Here is a 21,982-nt window from a genome sequence, read left to right as displayed (position 1 = left end):
TGTTACATTATAAAATCTACCTAAGTAAAGAGAACACATTGGCTTTTCTTTATCTCTGATGCAGTAAAACATTTCAAATCCCAGGAACAACTGAAAATTTTACTCTGCTTAATCAGAGCTTAAGTTAATAATTAAGTTATATAGTATAATACCTACTGCCTTCAAGGCCTAGGTCTATCTTTGTAATGAAGAGTCTACCATATTTGAACACTCAATGCAAATACTCATCTTTCCTCTGCATAAATGCAGTATCTTGTCTCTTCATCACACTACTTAATCTGTCCCGTTTTTTGTTAACCATAATTTGTATGTAAAATTGAAATCCACCACCTCATCTCATGAAAGGTATTTAATAGTATATGCGGTGTGGTATGTTACATACATATAATCTTTTAACATTTGTATTATACAAACACTGATAGCTTATCATCTCATGAAAGGTATTTAATAGTATATGCGGTGTGGTATGTTACATACATATAATCTTTTAACATTTGTATTATACAAACACTGATAGCTTATCAGGCAATTTTCTGGTCAAAAGCTTATTTAAAGTTCTCATTTCTTGATTTGTTTTTTTCATTTTGCCTCAACTAGTTTATACACTGACATAGCAAAGGGCATTGAAAACTGCAGGTGGAGACCATATCTTTTTATAATATTTATATTACCCCCCCTTAGTATGGTGCTTTTACTTATAGAAGGTACTCAGCAAAAAACAGTGCTTTAAGTAGTCCTGGTTTTTTCCTTTGGCCTTCTTCCTCTAGTCCTTGTTTTTAACTTTTATTTTTCTGGCTACCTGGGCATAACCAGAACTCCAAAGGCAAAAAAACCAAAACACAAACAACAAAAGCAAGAACACAAACAGAGAAAACCGTGGTGCGGTCCTTACTAGAGATACAGCCATGTATATAATTATAGCATGCATGTAATCTCCTTAAGGGCAGCGACGGCTTAGGGTTCGTCTTAGATTTCTCACACTGCCCACTACGCTGCCTTGTACTCAGAGACGCAGTACACTTTTGTGGAGTGGAATTACTTAATGTTAACTCTGGCAAAGCCTAGTGAAATAGCTACTCTCTATTCTCTAGTTCTGCCATACTCCAGCCCTGTGTGCCCATCACCTCTGAAACCGAGACGCAGTCAGGAAAACGGAAAAGAGCAGAAGATTGGGAATGAGGAACCTGGGATCCATTCCCAGCTCAGCCCATCCCCGTGTGAAGCTGAGAAAGTCGCTCCTTTCGAGGCCTGGGTTCTGTGTCTCCCAGATGAGAGGACTGGGGGCGGACTCTGCCCCTCCGCGCGGTTCCCCGCCCAAGTTCAGGGTAGCCAGCCACAGCCACGGCCGAGCCTCGCTGAACGACTCGTCTTCTGGGGCAGCCTCTGCTCAGAAAAAAACAAAAACAAACCCCCAAAGGGTAGGAACCCTCCCGGGATTTTGTTGACTCGTTTAGGGGGAAAAAACCCAGGCAGTGTAAAAACCCCCAGCCGCCGCTCACGCTGTTTGCTCCAGCCCAGGAGTTACCAGGTGTGTTTAAAAACGTCGTAAATCACGTATAGGGGGTGGAGGTGTCCTGAGGCTCCAAACGGAACCAAACGGACCCCGCCCAGACCCCTCCACCTCCTGTGGGTCTCGAGCTGGGTTCTTTAAACGTTCCCTCCGGGGGCAGCGGGAGCCAGTCCTTCGTTAGCTCGTCCGTCTGGAAACGCGGCGGCGGGCGGAGAGTTCCGGGACTTCTGAGGCTGCGCGTTGGCCGGGCAACGCCGCCGGCTTTTCGGCGGGGAGGACGCGGTGGGGGGAGTCGGAGCCGGAGTTCTCCGCTGCTCCCCCTGCTTCGGGGGCTTGCTGAGCCGGGTCCGCCCCTCGTTAGTCCAGGATGGCGTTCAAGACTTCTTCCGCCTCGGCTTCTGGGCCGCGGCCCTGCTCCGGTGAAGGCCCACCGCCTCTCAGGCGTCCCCACCTGTTGGGAAGCCGGGGCCACGGTTTTCAGAACTTCCCTGCGTCTGGTGGTAATCGGGTAACAAGCATTGGTAGGGTCTTTATGACTTGTCAATCAATTTGGTGACGTAAATGTTTGTAAAGCAGAAACGGCCCTACCAGTGCTTGCTAAGCGTTTCACCTCGCTTGAACCTCACAGTTGCCATATGTTACCGGGGATTATTCCTCCCCTTTGGGTTCAGGGTTCATTTGTCTAATGGGGTTTAGACTTTCACCGAGGGCTTTTGGAGGTGTTTTGCTGTTATCTCCCATAAGGGCTAAAGAACCCCGACACTTGGCGTCTTAGGGAGCCGAAAAAATTAACTATAAAAAACAAAACTTTAACGTAGAGCCATACTAATGCTAGCTACTACATTTGGCGGTAGTAGTGCCAGCCACTGTCTGGTTTAATCCCGAAGATAGCCGTAGGTGGTTATCGCTGTTTGTAGGGTTCAATGAGGGGTGGAGTCTGACCCAGGGGCTAAGGCAGTGCGACCATAAACTTCCTCACTGCCTCCCAGATCCTGTTCAGGCCTTCTTTTTCCAGGAGACCCGGAAAGCTTATTCTTTGGATACAGCTTTCATGATTTTTATTTTTATTTTTTAAGATTTTATTTATTTGACAGAGAGAGAGCGAGAGAGGGAACACAGCAGGGGGAGTGGGAGAGGGAGAAGCAGGCCTCCCGCGGAGCAGGAAGCCCGATGCGGGGCTCGATCCCAGGACCCTGGGATCATGACCTGAGCCGAAGGCAGACGCTTAACCATCTGAGCCACCCAGGCGCCCCCAAGATTTTTATTTTTTTAAAAAACTCAGAGGCGGCCGGGGAGGGGGATAAAAATAAAAACTCCGTTCAGAAGTTGCTGTTGCCCCTGTAATTGGTATTCCTCTTTCCTCAGCACTGGCGTGGATGCTCCCTTCACCCGGCCTTTGGGGACTCAGTTGCGTTTTGATGGCGGCAGCCGCGGCTGGGTGAGCGGCCGGAGACTGTGCAGTACTCCTCCCGTCGGGAGAGGATCGCTTTCTCCCGCCATCACCACCTCCGCGTTGGTGGCGGGGCTTTTCCCTCTTTAACCTCTCCGCCACGCTCGAAGGGACGAGAAGATGCCACTGCCATTTGGATTGAAACTAAAACGCACCCGGCGCTACACGGTGTCCAGCAAGAGCTGCCTGGTTGCCCGCATCCAGCTGCTCAATAACGAATTTGTGGAGTTCACGCTGTCCGTGGAGAGCACTGGCCAGGAGAGCCTGGAAGCTGTGGCCCAAAGACTGGAGCTGCGGGAGGTGAGCCACCCCCCTGCCCCACCCCCCCCCAAAAAAGGCTGCAGGCTTCTCTAGCCTCGCTTTGTGCCTTCTTCCTTCCCAGACATTTTAATGCATGCTGGCTCTGTGTTCTCCAAGTATGTCGCTGGCCATGATGTCCAAGTCTGCAAGCCCCCCTCCCTGTGAAGAAGGAATAGATACAGAGCAAGAGGTCTTTCTTTGGGTGTGCCCCATAAGATCACTAATAGTGCTGAGTTTTGAAAATGCTTATATTTATTCCCATAAAATGTAATCCAAAATCAAATAGTAATGCGTTTAGGATTGTCCAAGTTCCTTTTTCCTTTTCTTTTTTAAGATTTTTTTTATTTATTTGAGAGAGAGAGAGAGAGAGAGAGAGAGAGAGAGAGTGCATGAACAGGGGGGAGGGGCAGAGGGAGAGGGAGAAGCTGACTCCCTGCTGAGCAGGGAGCATGATCCCTGGCTTGATCCCAGGATCCTGAGATCATGACCTGAGCTGCAGGCAGACGCTTAACCAAATGAACCACCCAGGAGCCCCCCAAGTTCCCCTTTTCTAATAGAATCCCAAATGCGTCATCCTGACCTAGTACAGTTTACTGATTTCATTCATTCATTCAACATTCCTTGACTGTTTTGCACAGGCCACACCAAGATTGTAAAGACATATTGTCTGAGTTTGAATTCTGGTTTCTTCACCAACTGGTTGTTTAACCTTGGATGAGTTATGTGACTCTCTGGGATCTAGTTCCCTCATCTGAACCATGGGGATAACAGTGGTGCCTAATGCTCAAGAGTGGTTGTGTGATTTAAAGTGCATGTAAAGCCAACCCCCCCCCCTTTTTTTTAACTTTGTCCTTTTTTTTTTTTTTTAAGTTTTTTTTTAGTAATCTCTATACCCATTGTAAGGCTTGAACGCACAACCCCAAGATCAAGTGTCACATGCTCTTCCGACTGAGCCAGCTAGGTGCCCCAATGCTAAAGCTGTAACAACAGTCTGTTACAGTTATCATAGGGAGGTTTGCCCTGGAAAACCCCTAATCTCGTCTGTAGGAAGTTGTAGAGTCCTCAGGGATCCACATAATGTCTTAAATTTAAAATGCTATGTAAGGCCTATGAAGAAAAGGGCTTTAATTAAATGTAAGACCCTTCCTGTCTTTGGCTGCTTGGTTCTGGGGTAAGAGAAAGATGGAGAAACTGGTTATTCCCTGTAAATGCCCAGGTTATATTCCTAACTGGAAATCCCATTGTTGTAGTTCATAAAAAGTTAGGAATAGATAAACTGTGCCCCCGGTGACTATTCAGAATCATTTGATTATTTGATATTAAAGACCTGTTAGGTGCCAAGGACATATGTAGTAGGAGCTCATGCTAGTGTTGACACCAACCAGTAAGAAAATAGGCTGATCCATGCTATGATAGGGAAAGTAGAGGGTGCTATGGACAATAGGGAGAGGCAGCAGAGGGGAAAGGGATGGTGCAGGGTGGACTTGCTGAAGGCTGGAAAGACTGTTCCACCAAAGGAACTGCAGGCCAAAGACATGAGGCAGGTGTTCTACCTGGAGCCTCAGGTGGGGAGAGGAAAGGCTGAGAACAGGGCCACATAATGCTGGGTTTTTGTTAAAGGCTTTGAGTTTGTCATGAAAGTAGTAGGTAAGTTAGTGAAGGATTTTATTTTATTTTATTTTTAAATTTTATTTATTATTTTATTTATTTTTAAGTAATCTTCACACCCAACATGGGGCTTGAACTCACAACCCTGATATCAAGAGTCTTATGCTCTTCCGACTAAGCCACCCAAGTGCCCTATTAGTGAAGGATTTTATTTATTTTTTATTTATTTATTTTCTTTATTTTTAAAAAATATTTTATTTATTTATTTGACAGAGAGAGACACAGCGAGAGAGGCAACACAAGCACGGGGAGTGGGAGAGGGAGAAGCAGGCTTCCCGCAGAGCAGGGAGCCCGATGCGGGGCTTGATCCCAGGACCCTGGGATCATGACCTGAGCTGAAGGCAGACGCTTAACGACTGAACCACCCAGGTGCCCCTATTTTTTATTTTTTTAAAAAGGATTTTATTTATTTATTTGACAGAGAGCAAGCACAAGCAGGGGGAGTGGCAGACAGAGGGAGAGGGAGAAGCAGGCTCCCCCTGATTGTGGGGCTCGATCCCAGGACCCTGAGAGCATGACCTGAGCCGAAGGCAGACGCTTAACCAACTGAGCCACCCAGGTTCCCCTAGTGAAGGATTTTATTTGTTTATTTATTTTTAAAGATTTTACTTATTTATTTGACAGAGAGAGAGAGACAGGGAGAGAGGGAACACAAGGAGGGGGAGTGGGAGAAGGAGAAGCAGGCTTCCCACTGAGCAAGGAGCCCGATGTGGGGCTCGATCCCAGGACCCCGAGAGCATGACCTGAGCCGAAGGCAGACGCTTAACAACTGAGCCACCCAGGCACCCCTCCCCTAGTGAAGGATTTTAAACAGGGGGTTTGGTGTGATTGTTTTTGTGAAGAGTGGGCCTTCTGGAGAATGAGTAGAAAGGAGTAGTTGTGGTGCAGATGATAGTCACTTGGATCTGGATGGGGATGGAGAGAAGTGGCTGGAATCTGGAAATATTCAGGACCTACCTGCCAAGTGTGGAGAAGGGCTAGCCAGAGGGTCCAGGTTGATACTCAGGTTTCAGTAAATGGTGGAGCTTGTAACTGGGAGAGGAAGCATGAAAGGAAGAGCAGGTTTGAGGGGGATAGGGAGAGGTGTGTGGTGAGATCAGTTCTGGAAGTGCTCAGTTAGGGATGTGGGTTGGAGATGTTATGCAGGCAGAGGCATGTCCAGGCTTGGAGCTCAGCTCGGGGTCAGGATTTGGGAATCATCAGTCTACATCAGTTCATCAAAGCTGGGAGAGGGCATGAGGCTGTCTAGGAGAGAGAGAGAAGACGTAGCCGACTCCTGGGGTTGAATAGAGGAGGCCGAGCCTTAGGAAGGAGCTAGAATGGAGCACCAAGAAGGAGAAAGGAAACTTTTTCTAAATTCACCATATTTGAGCTGTGAAGAGTGACTTTTAAAAATGGAGGAACATTATCCCCACAGGAAAATATTGCTATTCATTATAGCAACAGCGTCTCAGAGCTGTTGAAATTTTCTGCATATCATTCATTCTGAGTTTCATAACACATTTTCAAGAGAGGTTGTGAAAGCCTTTGTAGAATTTAAGGGGAATTAGGAAACTCTCTCTCCAGTTTGGAAGGTATATGTTACAGAGCTTGGATGGAGGTGATGAGACAAGAGGGTGTCAGCTGGGCACAACCACTCCCACGGGGCAGGGTAACCTTGATGGAATCAGCACAGTTTAGAGCAAGGGGTTCAGCTTAAAAACCTATTGTTGGGATGCCTGGGTGGCTCAGTTGGTTAAGCATCTGCCTTCGGCTCAGGTCATGATCCCAGGGTCCTGGGATTGAGCCCCACATCCAGCTCCCTGCTCAGTGGGGAGTCTGCTTCTCCCTCTCCCTGCCGCTCTACCTACTTGTGCGCGCGCTCTTCTCTGTCAAATAAATAAATAAAAAATCTTAAAAACAAACATACAAACCCAAAAACCTATTGTCTTTGGGAGTAAGACATGCGTTACCCCAGCTGACTGAGAAGGTTATATAAAAGCAGGATGCCAGTTTCATAATTTACAATGAGATATGGAACCACCAAGAGCCCTAAGTATGTGTGTTCTCTGGCCAGGCCATGTTCCCCTGTAGGCAGGCCACATGGGAGCCAGTGCAAACTAGAAGTTGCTTGGTGAGCATGGAACCAGAGAATGAAACTGCCCTGAAAACCTTCCCTATCTTCATAAGGGGAATGGTGCTGCCTCCGGAACCAGACAGGTTCCTTTGAGTCCGGGTATCCTTTCTGGGCAATGCTTAGGTGGGCACTGCCTTTATTTGCCTCTTGAGAAGACTCTTAATAGAGTGGTTAAGACATTTGCAAGTTGAATCAGAAAAACTTGAGTTTGGACCCCAGTGCTGCCATTTGTTAGTTATGTGACCTATTAGTTATGTGATCCAGTCCAAGTGATACACCACCTCGTCACATAATTCATAAATCAACTGTCCCGTCCACTTTATGCACATCTCTCCTTCATTTATAACAGTTCACATAGATGGAGATTTTTTATCTGCAAGAAGACAATACGAGACTGAAAAAGGAACTTTTACAATAAAAACATTTTTTAAAAAGTGATTTTGTCCAATTACATTTGGAATTGGAATTTTTCAAGTCTACTGTTTTTCATCTGTGGATTGGGGATAACGGTAGATAATAGTAGTATCTACTTGATGGTGGCTGTGAGGATTCAGTATTAGATGAAAAACATTTAGCAGAGGGCTTGGTATGTGAGAAACTCTCAGCAAGGGTGTCTCTTCATTACTGTTGTAATTCGTGACTCCCATTTCCATGTTGTGGTAACTGACCAACTTCTCTTCAGATTAATTCTTTTGTAAATATCTTGTATTCTCTTACTAAGTGGAAAAAGCAGTGTTTATTCATAAAATGTTCTTATAGTAAAAACAAGTATAGTGGCCACTGGTAATCACACTTTTTACGTTACTAAACTTAAAATTTTAGTGTACCATTTTAATTTAGCAGTCATATTTGAATCTCTTTTTCACGGCACTGGAAATTAATTTGTACAGTGTCACTGCCGTCTTGCCCTCCCCCTCAAAAACAACAGAACTTCAGTAGGTTTTTACTTCTCTATTAGCCTGTTTCTTCCCTCTTGCTGTCAACCTATGATTAAAAACAAAAAAAAGTTTTATGAAATTTTGGATTAAGTTTTTTTTTTTCTTTAGGGTATGTCTTTCTCAAGGATTCTTTTTATTTTTATTTTATTTTATTTTATTTTTTTAAAGATTTTATTTATTTATTTGACAGAGAGAGAGAGACAGCGAGAGCAGGAACACAAGCAGGGGGAGTGGGAGAGGGAGAAGCAGGCCTCCCGCCGAACAGGGAGCCCGATGTGGGACTCGATCCCAGGACCCTGGGATCGTGACCTGAGCCGAAGGCAGACGCTTAACGACTGAGCCACCCAGGCGCCCTATTTTTATTTTTTTTAAAGTAGGCTCCACGCCCAGCATGGAGACCAATGCGGGGCTTGGACTCATGACCCCAAGATCAAGACCTGAGCTGAGATCAAGAGTCGGACACTTAACCAATTGAGTTCCCCAAGCATTCTTTTTAAATCTTATATTACTTTTGATAATCATATTTTTATCATGTTGTCATGGGTTCTAATTAGATTCATTGCAAATTATTATTTCTTGTACAGGGTACCTTCCTTTATCATAAAGTCTTTATTCACCTTAATTCGCATGTGGTTGGTGGGATTTTTAAATGTCCAGTTAGGAAATGGAACTTAAAACACCCTGGAAGCTTTTTTTTTTTTTTTAAAGTACTCTCTATGCCCAACATGGGGCTCAAACTGAGGACCTGAGATCAAGAGTCACATACTACCCTAGTGAACGAACCAGCCAGGTGCCCCAACCCTGGAGGCCTTTAAAAAAAAAACAAACAAAAAAAACCACAAATTTTATTTATTAGGTAATCCCTATCCCCAACATGGGGCTTGAACTCATGACCCTGAGATCAAGAGTCACATGCTCTACCAACTGAGCCAGCCAGGAGCCCCTTCTGAAATTCTTTTGAAGATGACTTTTTCATGTGTTTGCTGTGATACATTATGTGTTAGTTTTATAACACTCAGCTATTTCTGAGTGTTTTGTGTGTGTATAGGCGAAGGGAGATCCTCACTGACTACAATATGGTGCACATACATAACTACAGTTTTAAAGTTGAGATCAATACTAAGCCATCAGGTGAAAAATCAAGCAAAATTTGCAAGTTCTTCCTGTGGCCTCTCATTTTAAGATTATAATTAGGCTTTGATATTTGGTTGCTCTGCGGTGGTTTATCACAGATCTTCAGAAAAAAAATTTAATTGTATTTGAAGTGTATCACACATAAGTCAAATTTTTATTCTTTAGACTGTAAGCTCTATCAGAGTAGGACTGTTACGTCACCGGTGTCTGTAATAGTGGCTTGTACCTTACAGAACGATGTTGCTGAATAAATGTCTACTTAGTTTAAAAATTAAGGGTCTTGTTTTGAATTTACATTGATAAGCATAGGCAGTAGTTCAGTTAAGTCAGCCTTTATTTGCTATATGATTTTATTTCCTGGAGAGAGTTGAACATTTACAAACCTTTGAACACAGGTAGAAAAGTACCTTTTTCTTGAGAATTTTATTTCTTTTTCACTTTGTGGCTTCTTCTGAAACACTTAGAAAATAATCAGGCTTTAGGGACTCCCTGAGGTAAGATTGCTATATCAAGGCAATGTCAGCTACTTTTGAACAGATTGTTCCCGTAATGCTTTCTGGCTGATGGGGACACTTTTTGGCTAAGGGATTTGTTGGTATAGAGAGGGATCAAGCATATAATGCAAACCATTACTCTCAAGCACAACTTTAGAAAGTGTTCTTGGCCATCAGAGTGTTTTATTTTAAATTAGTGTCTTAGGTATTCCAAATATCCACTGACCTTATCTTGACTGTTATCTGAGTAGACCTCAAGAATTTCATGCGTATTTCCTTCTGCACTAGCTGTTTTCAGTTGGACTCTAAAAATAACTGAAATATGTGTAAGGTAAAAAAGTATAACACCTGCAAACTTTTCAACCTTTTGGGCTGAATATTTATTTATTCAGGTATGTAGGTTATAAATCAGATAAAATTGATGTATAGACAAGTATCAATAAATATCTTTAGTTAGATCTATTGGACCATCTGAAACAAATGTAAATTTTAGATTGGCTTCTCTACCTAGATAAAGAAAACTTTCCAAAGTAAAAAACTGATTAAAATGAGCAAGGATTTTTCTTGATTTTTAGGTTTTCTGTTACTTTTTTTTTTTTTTTAAGATTATTTTAAAGAGAATGTGAGTTAGTGGGGGGGTGGCAGAGGGAGAAAGAGAATCTCAGGGACCCTGAGATCATGACCCAGGCTGAAATCAAGAGTCTCTTGCTTAATAGACTGAGCCACTCAAGTGCCCCAGATTTTCTGTTACTTTTTTCATTTGGTCTAGATAATTAAGAACTAGCCATATAGGGGTGCCTGGCTGGCTCAGTTGGAAGAACATGCGACTCTTGATTTTGGGGTCATGGGTTTGAGCCCCATGTTGGGTGTAGAGATTACTAAAAAAATAAATAAAATAAAATAAAAAACCCAGCTATATAAATAAGTAGAGGAATTATAAATGCAAACATGTAAATGTTACACATTTTAATATAAGTAACATCACACAAGTTATTACAGAATTTCAACTATCACTTAATTTCTAATAAATTTAAGGGCTAATAGTGGGAGATGTTTTTCTCCCAGTATTGGATTTTCCACTTCAGAGACATTAGGGAGGTCCTTGAGTCTCTCTCACCAACAATCTGCCACAGTCGTGTAGTCTCATCACCATATGGAATTAAGCATGAATTTATTCATGTGCGGAGGTTTGTGAGTTACAAAATGGTGGGCGTAGGGAACTGATGGTGTTTTGGGGATCTCACTAAGTTCTGTCATTGCCTTTGATGTATAAAGTTTCAGATTTCATTCCTTATAATACTAAAAGTTTTAGTGGCTTTCTGCTGCCCTCCTTCTGGGTGGATGAACATTATTGTGCTGGAAGCTTAATATGCCTTATCGCATTTAATCCTCACGTGGAATTAGGCATTACTTTCCCATTTTAAAATGTGGAAACAGAAGTTCTGAAAAATTGGGTGATTTGCTCCGCTAATCTGGGTGATCACACAGCTAATAAGCAGAAGAGTCGGAATTTGAGTTTGTATCTGTCAGACTAATGCTTGACCTTTGACTTTTAAAGTTATAGAGATCATGGCCCCTTTAGAATCTGACAAAAATGCAGAATTTTGCATAGAATTTCAGGTGGTTCATGGATGCCCCCTCTGCCAATTCATTTATGAGCCAGGCTGTGGGCCTAGAAGACTCTTATAGATGAGGCAGTCTTTCCCCTGCTCTCAGCTTAACCTTTCTTTTCTTTTTTTTTTTTTTAAAGATTTTATTTATTTGACAAAGATAGAGATAGAACCGACTGAGCCACCTAGGCGCCCCTCAGCTTAACCATTCTTCTCTGATCTTTCTTTCTCCAGATAAAGGTGCTGGTAGGATAGAATATTTGTGAACAATTCAAGACCTTCGTATCTTTGGGAGAATAATTTGCCTCTTAAGTATATTCCTCCCCACCTGCACCCGCAAATGTCCTTTTTGAATGGTCTTTATCTTCAGATCTCAGGAAAGGACATTTGAGGTATTCGTTTCCTCACTGGGACATCTTACTCTTTTTTTTTTGTTTTTGAAGGTTTTATTTTTAGGTAATCTCTACACCCAACATGGGGCTTGAACTTACAACCCCAAGATCAAGAGTCACATGCTCTACCAACTGAGCAGCCAGGTGCTCCAGGGACATCTTGCTCTTGAGGGAAAAGCTCTTTTCAAGGAGGAAAGGGAGGAGGTTGTGAGTGGGAGTTTCTTCATTACACCTCTGATCCACGTCAGTCTTCCTTACCAGACAGCACCTTTGTGCCCACCTAAGCAATGGTGTGTGACAATTTTTCAATGAACGAATGGATGACTCATTTATGCATTAGCCAAATTCACTGGCCAGTTGTTGAGCCCTATATTTCATTCTTCTTGTCAGAAACACACCCTGCATTGTGGTTATTATTTTTTTTTCTGTTAACAAGCCCTTTGCTCATATCACCTTTTTTTTTTTTTTAAAGTAGCTCTATGCCCAGTGTGGAGCCCAACGCGGGGCTTGAACTCCTGACCCTGAGATCAAGACCTGAGCTGAGGTCATGAGTCGGACGCTTAACCAACTGAGCCACCCAGGCCCTCCTCATACCACTTTCTTAACAGTATGCTGGTTTAGCAAATATCTTCCTGTTTGGTTCTCCACAGTTTGTTCATACATAAATGTCACTTATATTTATTTTTTAATGCACTGACAGAATATTCAGAGGCAATTTAAATTCTCAAGACTTAGCTTAAGATGCTGATTTCACTAGAAGAAACTATGCATGTCACAAATCCTATATGAGAAGTAGCAACATGTATTAGGGATAACTTTTCCATGCAGGGTTTGTTTACCTTTCTGTAGTAGATTGCCCAAATGAGATCACTAAAAGGTATGCAGGGTTTAGATTTATAAATAGGACAGCATAATTACGTTATTTTGAATGAGCTTTAACTGAGCAGGCTAAGAAAATATACCAAGTGATTTCATGCTGCCTGGTAGTGGCTCATTTTCTTTGTGAATATAAAAACAATTTGCCTTTGTTCAGTATGTTCCAATTGTGTAGCTGGCTCAGGCTTTGACTTGACAAATTCATTTTGATGTCAAGTGAATTTTCAGCCAATTGAACTTTGTACCATTAGATTCAACTGTAGTTGGTAAAGCGAGGTTATGTGGGCAACAAGGTGGAGTTTTGGTGCCACATGAACTTGGGTTCAAGTCCCTGCACACTACCTGTATGAACCAAGAAAACCAACTTAACTTCTCTGCATTTTGTTTCTTCCATGTGTGAGATGGTAGCACATGATAGTAAGAATGATGGCTGTTTACTGGGTACTAACTAGATGCCAGCACTGTCCTAGGTGCTTTACCTATGTTTAGTTTATTCCTGAATGTAATGGACTTCCTTCCTTCTCCCACCATCTCAGTGATGGAGTGGACCAAAGATGGACAGCATCCAGACCAAGGGGAGGTCCTGATGCAGAACATTTGTTAACTGGCAACTCTGGGAGTTTCTTTTTTTTTAAGATTTTATTTATTTATTTGAGAGAGAGAGACACAGCGAGAGAGGGAACACAAGCAGGGGGAGCGGGAGAGGGAGAAGCAGGCTCCCCGCCGAGCAGGGAGCCCAATGCGGGCTCCATCCCAGGATGGATCATGACCTGAGCTGAAGGCAGACGCTTAATGACTGAGCCACCCAGGCACCCCAACAACTGTTTTTTAATGTAGAGTTATTTTTCTCTAGTCATTTCCATTTTTCCTTTTCATCATATAAATTCGCATTAGTTGAAATAATTTACCGAGGAAAAAATGGATTGGAGAAATATGACTTGAGGTGTTAATATGTTAAGTCATATCAGCCAATTAAGTTCAGAGCTACCCCTCTGAGAGTTAAGATATCCATTATAACATCCTTTCTCTTCCTCCCAGAGTTTGGTGTGAATTATCTAGAAAATAACCTTAATTCTCATTCACTCCTATTTTGCACCAAAGGTAATATTTAGAGAAGTACATATTTGACTTGTCTTTAGTTTTATGACTGGTACCTGTTTTGAAGTCAAATTTGTTTGAATGACAATGTAAGGAAAAGAACACATAAATTCTATATTACAGTATGATAACATAAAAATGAATCATGTTTAATAATGACTGCATCTAAAATTATACAGTATTTGTATAATATGTCACCTACTACTAGAATGCAGACTTCACTGTACACTACTCTAGTCTTAGTCCCTGGCTGGGGCAACTAGCAGTGACAGCCCCCAACTAGAATTCAGGTCTTTGCTCCCGGTTTAGCATTTTCCCCTCAACACCACACTGCTTTTCCACTGAGCCATTTTCATTTTCCTAAAGAAAAGCAATCCGTGTTGGTATTTTCTTTTTTTTTTTTAAGATTTTATTTATTTATTTATTTGAGAGAGAGTGAGAGCACAAGCAGGGGGAGTGACAGAGGGAGCAGCCGAGGGAGGGAGAGAGAGAGAAGCAGGCTCCCCGCTGAGCAGGGAGCCCAGTGCAGGGCTAGATCCCAGGACCCCGGGATCATGACCTGGGCCAAAGGCAGATGCTTAACCAGCTGAGCCACCCAGGAGCCCTAAGTGTTGGTATTTTCTAATTATTTTAAAAGAAAATAGGGGTGCCTGGGTGGCTCAGGTGGTTAAGCATCTGCCTTCAGCTCAGGTCGTGATCCCAGGTGGGATCGAGCCCCACATCGGGCTCCTTGCTCAGCGGGGAGCCTGCTTCTCCCTCTCCCACTCCCCCTGCTTGTGCTCTCACTCGCTCTCTCTCTCTGGCAAATAAATAAATAAAATCTTAAAAAAAAAAAAAAAAGGAAATAACTTATTTAAAAGTTTTTAAAAATTATTTCTAATAATTTATTTTAAAAGGGAAGAAAGAAAAAGAACAGAAAAGTTACCAAAAATGAAACCTGGTTAGTGAAGGAAATAGTTAAGTATAGAATTTCCTATACTAAAGAAGGTGTAATATGAAATTTTATGCCATTTAGGGGAGGACTTGAAAACTGTGATAATAGGAGCTAATATTACTTGAGCACTTACTTTGTGTGAGACACTTTTTTAAGTGCTTTGAATATTTTTGCTTATTTTGGTCCCCAGCAATCCTTTGAGGGAGGCACTATTACACTCCTGTCCACTTCACAGATGGGTAACACAGGTGTGAAGGAACTTTGCTCATGCTTCCAGGGCAGAAAGCACAACTGGAGTAGTTCTTGCTCCGCTTTGATCAGCAGCTTTCTTCCCAGTGTGTAACTCTGGGCAGGTGACGGGTGGCCCGCCCTGGAGTTGGTGCCTCCAAGGACAGCTTGGCGCAGTGCAACCTCCCAAATCTGGTGGAGATTGTTTTAAGTACTCTTGAGATATTTGTTATCGTTTATTTTAATTACTACAATTTATTATTTTGCTTAAAATATGTTTTTGAAGTTGCATGAGGCACAGAAAGATAAGTGTGAGAACAAACATAAATCATAATTAGGCCAGCAAGACACCATGGGGAATGCCTGAAGTGCTGAGGGCAGAGCTGTTTGATAGGGAACCTTCCATGAGCCTGTTGCCTGGCAGAGCTGGAAGTATTGGGCTGATGAAATGGATCCCAGGGGAATTCTCTGCTGAGAGATTTTCCAAAGCAGTAGCTCCTTGCACTGCTGTTGTTTGAACTTGGAGGTTTCTAGAGTCTGAATCTGCATCCAAACAAGAAAAGGTGGTAGAACCAGTGGGCCCATTGCAGTGCTTGCTGCATTCCCGGATGGAGCTGAATCACTGTGATTTAGCCACCATGCATGCAGGGGTGTTTCCAGCTGTTCACAGCATTTCACACCACCCAAGCGTTTCACTCAGCTGTTTGTGAATTCTGAGCATGAAGACAGGGCCACTGTAAATTGTTACTCCATTTTACTCCATTTTTACTCTTCTGCAAGTCATGATTATCTTTACTGTCTGTTTGTCCATTGAGACTTTTATATTTCTTGAATATAGAATAATTGGATATGGGATAAATTGAATAGAGGATAACTCCTATTATCCTTTTAATTTTTTTTTTTTTTTTTTTAAGATTTTACTTATTTGCGAGAGAGAGAATGAGAGACAGAGAGCATGAGAGGGAGGAGGGTCAGAGGGAGAAGCAGACTCCCTGCCGAGCAGGGAGCCCGATGTGGGACTCGATCCCGGGACTCCAGGATCATGACCTGAGCCGAAGGCAGTCGCTTAACCAACTGAGCCACCCAGGCGCCCCTCCTATTATCCTTAATAGCAAATACATATTTATTTCCAGATCATTCTCTTCTACAATAACAAAAGTATCTTATTTTATGCATATTAAATAGCACTTCTCAATAAAATGTAACTGGCATTATGGTACTTATTTATTTATTTATTTATTTATTTATTTTTAAAGATTTTTTATTTATTTATTTGACAGAGAGACACAGCAAGAGAGGGAACACAAGCAGGGGGAGTGGGAGAGGGAGAAGCAGGCTTCCCGTGGAGCAGGGAGCCTGATGCGGGGCTCGATCCCAGGACCCTGGGATCATGACCTGAGCCGAAGGCAGACGCTTAACGACTGAGCCACCCAGGCGCCCCTGGCATTATGGTATTTAAACAATTTAAAAATATTGAGTGTATATTTCTGAGTTGCGCACCATTACTTAGTTAGGTACCTTTTGTGCCTTGGTCCTCAATGAAGAACATAGTTTAAAAGGAAATCCACTAAATCCTTAAGTGTGGCCTTTGTTAAGGGGAACCTTATAAATAAAAAAGGGAAAAAATCATTTTCTATATTAAAAAAGGAAACAGTTTTGCTCTTGGAGCATTTGTGTATATGGAAGAAGTATTTGCTGTAACTAGAAAATCACCTTGTAAAATATGTGGAAAAAATAGTTATTTCATGTATGATGAAAGCATGAGTTTTGAATTTTGATTAATGAAGAAAACAAGTATAGTTTTTAAGAACTCTTTGGAGTTTATTCATGTGTATCTGTTTAGGATTTTAACCACAAGAAAAATTTTCTTGATTTTATAATCTTCAGATCTTTCATGGTAATACTAATTTAAGAACAGTGGAACTGTTGTATTTTTATTTTTTTTAAGGTAGTGGAAAATAGTTGAGTAATATTCTTTCAGGCAATAGAAATGAACATTGATTTGATTCTTCATTAAAATGTATTTAGGCCCATAATCATTTATAGTTCTAAAATTGAATTCCCGGGGCACCTGGGTGGCTCAGTCGGTTAAGTGTCTGCTTTCAGCTCAGGTCATGAGGTCCTGGGATCGAGTCCCATGTTGGGCTCCCAGCTCAGCAGGGAATCTGCTTCTCCCTTGCCCTCTGCCTCTCTCCCCTCTGCTCATGCTCTCTCTCTCTCTCTCTCTCTTAAATAAATAAATAAATAAAATCTTAAAAAAAAGAAGACAGTTCATTTTTCTTAGAAAGTACAGTATAATATATTTTTTTAAAGTTTGTTTACTTTTTGTAAACTGCACCCAACGTGGGGCTCAAACTCAGGACCCTGAGATCAAGAGTCGCATGCTCTTCTGACTGAGCCAGCCAGGTGCCCCACAATATAAGATATTTTTTGAAGAATGAGCTTACTGTGTTTGGGGATCACTGTATTCTTCGTAGCATCTTATTGTCCAGGATAGTAAATAGAAAATATATGAGAGCTCACCTATGTAAGTAGTGATTCCATTTCACGCCTTGGACTTTTCTTTCAACATATCCCTGAAATTAGCTTATCATTTGACTCTTTCCCTAGAAGTTAAATGTTGCCACAACAACAAAGATCTGGCCATTTGAGGAGTTCAGTTACATGGACTTCAGTTTAATAAAAGTTTGAGTGTAATGAGAAGACCAAAATGTACTTTTGATTGTTGTTTTCTTAGTCCTCATATGTGCTAGGGTATAGTGATGAAATAAAATAGATAAAACGTTATTTGACCAAGGACAGAAGAAAATGGATCAAAATTAAACAGACAAGGGAGAAAACACTGTCTGCTTAAGGCACCATGACCACCATACTCTCTGTCAAAAGGAAGAGGTACAATGCTTCATTTATGGCACACTCGGTGTAGAGGTAAGCTTCGGGCTTGAATTAGGTTAATACTTGTTAACTACCCTTGTTAGATGATCTCTGCCTCGGATAGGCTTTATCTAGATCTATCTTCTCTCATCACTTTCCTGATGAAAAGTCTTCTGACTTCTGCCTAGTCTAAGAAAAGCATCAGGATAAAATTATAGTTGCAATTTTATATGGGATTAACTTTTATCAAACTCAGTGCATCAGTGGCTTAAAAAACCTTCCAGCTAAATCGTGTGTCCCTTTGCTCTGCTTTAAAAATAGTACAACTAAAAGACTCTTAAAATAATTAGACAAGAAATGACTGGGGGATTAGGAAAGGGTTTACATTCTGACAAGATGTGGACCTGCTTGTAATAGCTTGTGTCTCTTTAGATGACTGTGATTTGGGGGACACCTTTTACCCAAGCTCAAAAATTTGTAAACTGTCTTTCCCTCTGAACAAAAAGCTTAATTATCAAATCACCTTGTTCTCTGGGTAAATATTAGTTCATTTAAAGGAAGTCAGCCATATTGTGTCTGAAAAGAAGGCAAGTTTTGTAAGTGTAACTTTTGCTTTTACTGTAGTTTACACAGCAGGCACAAGTCTGTGTATCATTTTAGGGGAGTAGCTGTGAAAACTTTTAAATAGCTATGAAGAAAGTATTGAATAACTTTATGAAAACTACTGACATGTTCAGAACAAGATAGGAAAGAAAGGGTGAGGGTAAAAGTATCTGACAGTGGAGAAGTTTCACAAAAATCTTTTCGGTGGTAATTGAGCATTGATCTAGAAGATACTAGAAGATTCAGTGGTTTAGAGACTTTTACTGGAACGAGTTTCCCACAGGTCAGGTCAGCTTGCTGTGTCACCAGTGAGAGTAGACAGAGCTGTGGAGAAAGAGAAGCCACGTGGAAGTAAAGTTTCTTATCTGAGAAAGGTACTGGGAAGTTAGATAAGGAGCGGTGGGAGGCATGAACCAAAAGCCAGTAATTAAAGACTGGTGTATGGGGGAAATTTTTATTACAATTAAACCAAGCCTATAAATAAGACAGTGCATGCATAACCCAGAAGATTTGGACTCAAAAGAAGACACATGATTCTGGGAAAGTATCCTAGACCAAGAAACAATTGGTTAATAATAGTTGAGATTTAAGGCACATGGAGCTTGTCTGTACCAAGGTTTTTATATTTCTTTCTTTTAAGAAAAGGTCCTGGTGTATCTTAACTTTAAATAAAGAAGAAGGGGGCCTGGGTGGCTCAGTTGGTTAAGTGTCTGCCTTTGGCTCAGGTCATGATCTCATGGTTGTTGGATTGAGCCCTGCTTCTGGTCTGTCCCTCTCCCTCTGCTCCTCCCCCCCCCCACTCGTACTTGCACTCTCTCTCTCTCAAATAAAGAAATCTTTTACAAAAGAAGATAAATATAAAAAAAAATAAAAAAGATAAAGAAAGAAATTTGACTATTACTTGGTCATATTTTCAAGGAAGAAGCATGCTTGACTCAAGTTTTGTGCTATTTTCTCAGTCACACCTGGAGAGATCCTATCTGGTGAATTAACGTACTCAGCAAATATAACAAGAGTGCTTTTAACTTATCAGCACAGTGATAACTTACAAAGTTCACCACAACTTTCTTAAGAAGGCAGGGTACATGTTATTTTCCCTATGAAGAAGCAGACTCAGGCAGCGACTAACTCAGGCAGCGACTAACTCAGGAGCGGGCGAGGGGCGGAGCCAGGACTAGGAGGTGGAGCCTTGTGACGTCAGTCTAGCGCTCTTGGCGTTACACGGCGCTAGAGGCTGCTATTGGAATTGCAGGCATAGCCCCTTAGAGAAAATCTAAGTAAGAGCGGGTACCAAAACAGCAAAAGTTGAAATCTCCGTCATGGCTTTGGAAAATGTGGTTGAACTTAAAAGTGAAGAAATGAAACCGCAATCAATTGGCTAAAGTACTGTGAAGTTGTATATACAATAAGTTATTTTTCTAATCACTTTTGGGAAATGAAGCAATCTTCATAACTTTGCCTAAAAACCAAGACTTATTCTTTTGTCCAAACAACTTTTTTTTTAAGACTTATCTATTTATTTGAGAGAGAGAGGGAGAGAGAGCGAGAGCATGAGCGGGGAGCCAGAGGGGGTGTGGTGGCAAAGAGAATCCTCAAGCAGACCCTGCTGAGCGCGGGGACTGGCGGACTGGCGCAGGGCTCCGTCCTAAGACCCTGAGATCGTTACCTGAGCCGAAATGGAAAGAGTCAGCTGCCCAGCCGACTGAGCCACCCAGGCGCCCCCCAAACAACTATTTTTAATGCCAGTCTTTGGAAGGATTTATAAACTTCTCGATTCCTCTTAAAAGAACAACCGTGGTTGTGGTTAAATACATGACTAATGTTTACAAGTTATTTGTTCCTTTGAGAAATAATTCCAGACTACAGTACTTTTATAATTCTTTATAACTTCTCTTTAAAGGATTTTTTGTTAGTATGTATATGCTCTCTCTTGCTGGAGAAAATATTACCCATCATCCTGCTGCTGCCAACATGCTATTTAATAAGCCCCTTTTTCCTTTAATTTGTCATCTTTTAACCTACTTTGAATTGGATAACCAACTCACTTAACTCATTAAAAATATGCATGGAATAAGAAAAAAAAGCTCATAAAGAAGACAAATTTCTTTTTTATTGGGACATTTATTATAACTTTGACTCCGACATATATTTTTCATTACACAAACACATTTTTGCCTATTCTGTGTTATTCAGTTATGTTCAGAGAATTGGTATTTCCAGATATTGTCTAACTGTACAAAATCTTGACCTAAGTATAGGTATTGGGAAATAGGAAATATTAACTCCTGGCTAGATCCATCTATTTCTGGCTCATTTTTTTCCTTAGACTTTTTCAAATGAAATGAATTTGATATATTTAAATATTTAAAAAGTAAGGTTTTAAAATTCTGTACTTGATTTTAATTGAGCATATCTGATCTTTAAAAAAAGACTTTTTTGAACTGAAATTCACATAACAAAATTCACCACTTTAAACAATTCAGTGACATTTATACATTCACAGCACCACCTCTACCTAGTTCAAACCATTTTCATTACCCTAAAAGGAAACCCTGTACCTCTTAAGCAGTGAATTCCCTCCCCCTCTACCAACCACTAGTTAACTTTCTATCACTGTGGATTTATCTATTCTGGGTATTTCATTTATTTATTTATCTATTTATTTATTTATTTATTTATTTTTAAAGATTTTATTTATTTATTTGAGAGAGAGAGAGAGAGAGAGAGCACATGAGAGGGGGAGGGTCAGAGGGAGAAGCAGACTCCCTGCTGAGCAGGGAGCCCGATGCGGGACTCCATCCTGGGACTCCAGGATCATGACCTGAGCCGAAGGCAGTCGCTTAACCAACTGAGCCACCCAGGCGCCCTGGGTATTTCATTTAAATGGAATCATATAGTGGGACGCCTGGCGGGCTCAGTCAGTAGAGCATACGACTCTTGATCTTAGGTTCATGAGTTCAAGCCCCATGTTGGGCATAGTTTACTTAAAAAAAACAAATACAAAAACAAGGCTACATCTTTAAAAATAAATAAATAAATGGAATCATACAACGTGACCTTATATGCCTGGTTTCTTTCACTTAACATAATGTTTTTGAGGTTTATCCATATTTTAGCATGCATCTACTTCATTTTTTATGGCTGAATAATATTCCACTGTATGTCTGTTGCACAATTCATTTATCCTTTCATCTACTGGTGGACATTGGGTTGTTTCCATCTTTTGGCTATTGCATGTATTCCTGGTCTGAATATCCATGTACCTGTTTTCATTTCTTTTGGGTATATATCTAGAAGTGAGATTGCTGGGTCATATGATGATGATGATTGTATGTTTAACTTTTGAGGAACTGCCAAACTGTTTTCCATAGTGGCTGAACCGTTTTATATTCCCACTAGCAATGTATAAGGGTTACAATTTCTCCACATTCTCACCAGCACTTTTTATTTTTTAAATTATAGCCAGCCTAATGGGCATGGAATAGTATCTTATTGTGGTTCTGAACTGCATCTCCCAGTGACTAAGAATGTTGAGCATCTTTTCATGTGCTTATTGGCCATTTGCATATGTTCTTTGGAAAAGTATTTTCAAGTCCTTTGTCTGTTTTTTAGTTGAGTTGTCTGCCTTTTTATTGTGTAAGAGTTATTCATATATCCAGATACTAGACCCTTAATCAAATATATGATTTGCCAATATTTTCTCCCATTCTATAGTTGTCTTTTTACTTTCTCGATGTACTCCTTTGATACACACAGT

At 41.3% G+C, this 21,982-nt stretch overlaps 1 protein-coding gene and 1 long non-coding RNA gene across 8 annotated transcripts in view; one reads left to right on the top strand and one right to left on the bottom strand.

The window, feature by feature from the left end:
• The window catches only part of PTPN21 (protein tyrosine phosphatase non-receptor type 21), a 75,310-nt gene that overhangs the window by 1,936 nt on the left and 51,392 nt on the right, over positions 1-21,982 (top strand). For 3 of the 6 annotated variants that reach the window (XM_078054080.1, XM_078054079.1, XM_078054075.1), the window contains exon 2: positions 2,876-3,260. In XM_078054080.1, coding sequence (XP_077910206.1) covers positions 3,081-3,260 — 180 coding nt within the window. In that variant the 5' untranslated portion in view covers positions 2,876-3,080. Of the gene's footprint in view, positions 1-1,377; positions 1,529-1,865; positions 2,003-2,875; positions 3,261-21,982 lie in introns of those variants that run through there. The other 3 variants (XM_078054078.1, XM_078054077.1, XM_078054076.1) reach the window with 3 other exon arrangements.
• Positions 337-1,750, bottom strand: LOC118547831 (uncharacterized). 2 transcript variants are annotated; one of them, XR_013440803.1, is made up of 2 exons: positions 1,500-1,750; positions 337-1,383 (listed from the first exon to the last, which is right to left on the bottom strand). It is a non-coding gene; the product is annotated as an uncharacterized LOC118547831 (long non-coding RNA). The 2 variants fall into 2 exon arrangements; XR_004923290.2 differs by having other exon boundaries at positions 1,526-1,750.

The sequence above is a fragment of the Halichoerus grypus genome, chromosome 8 (genome assembly GCF_964656455.1).
Source record: "Halichoerus grypus chromosome 8, mHalGry1.hap1.1, whole genome shotgun sequence".
Taxonomy (NCBI): Eukaryota; Metazoa; Chordata; class Mammalia; order Carnivora; family Phocidae; genus Halichoerus; species Halichoerus grypus.
Note: the sequence above shows the minus strand (reverse complement) of the source record. Positions and strands in the feature narration are given on the sequence as shown.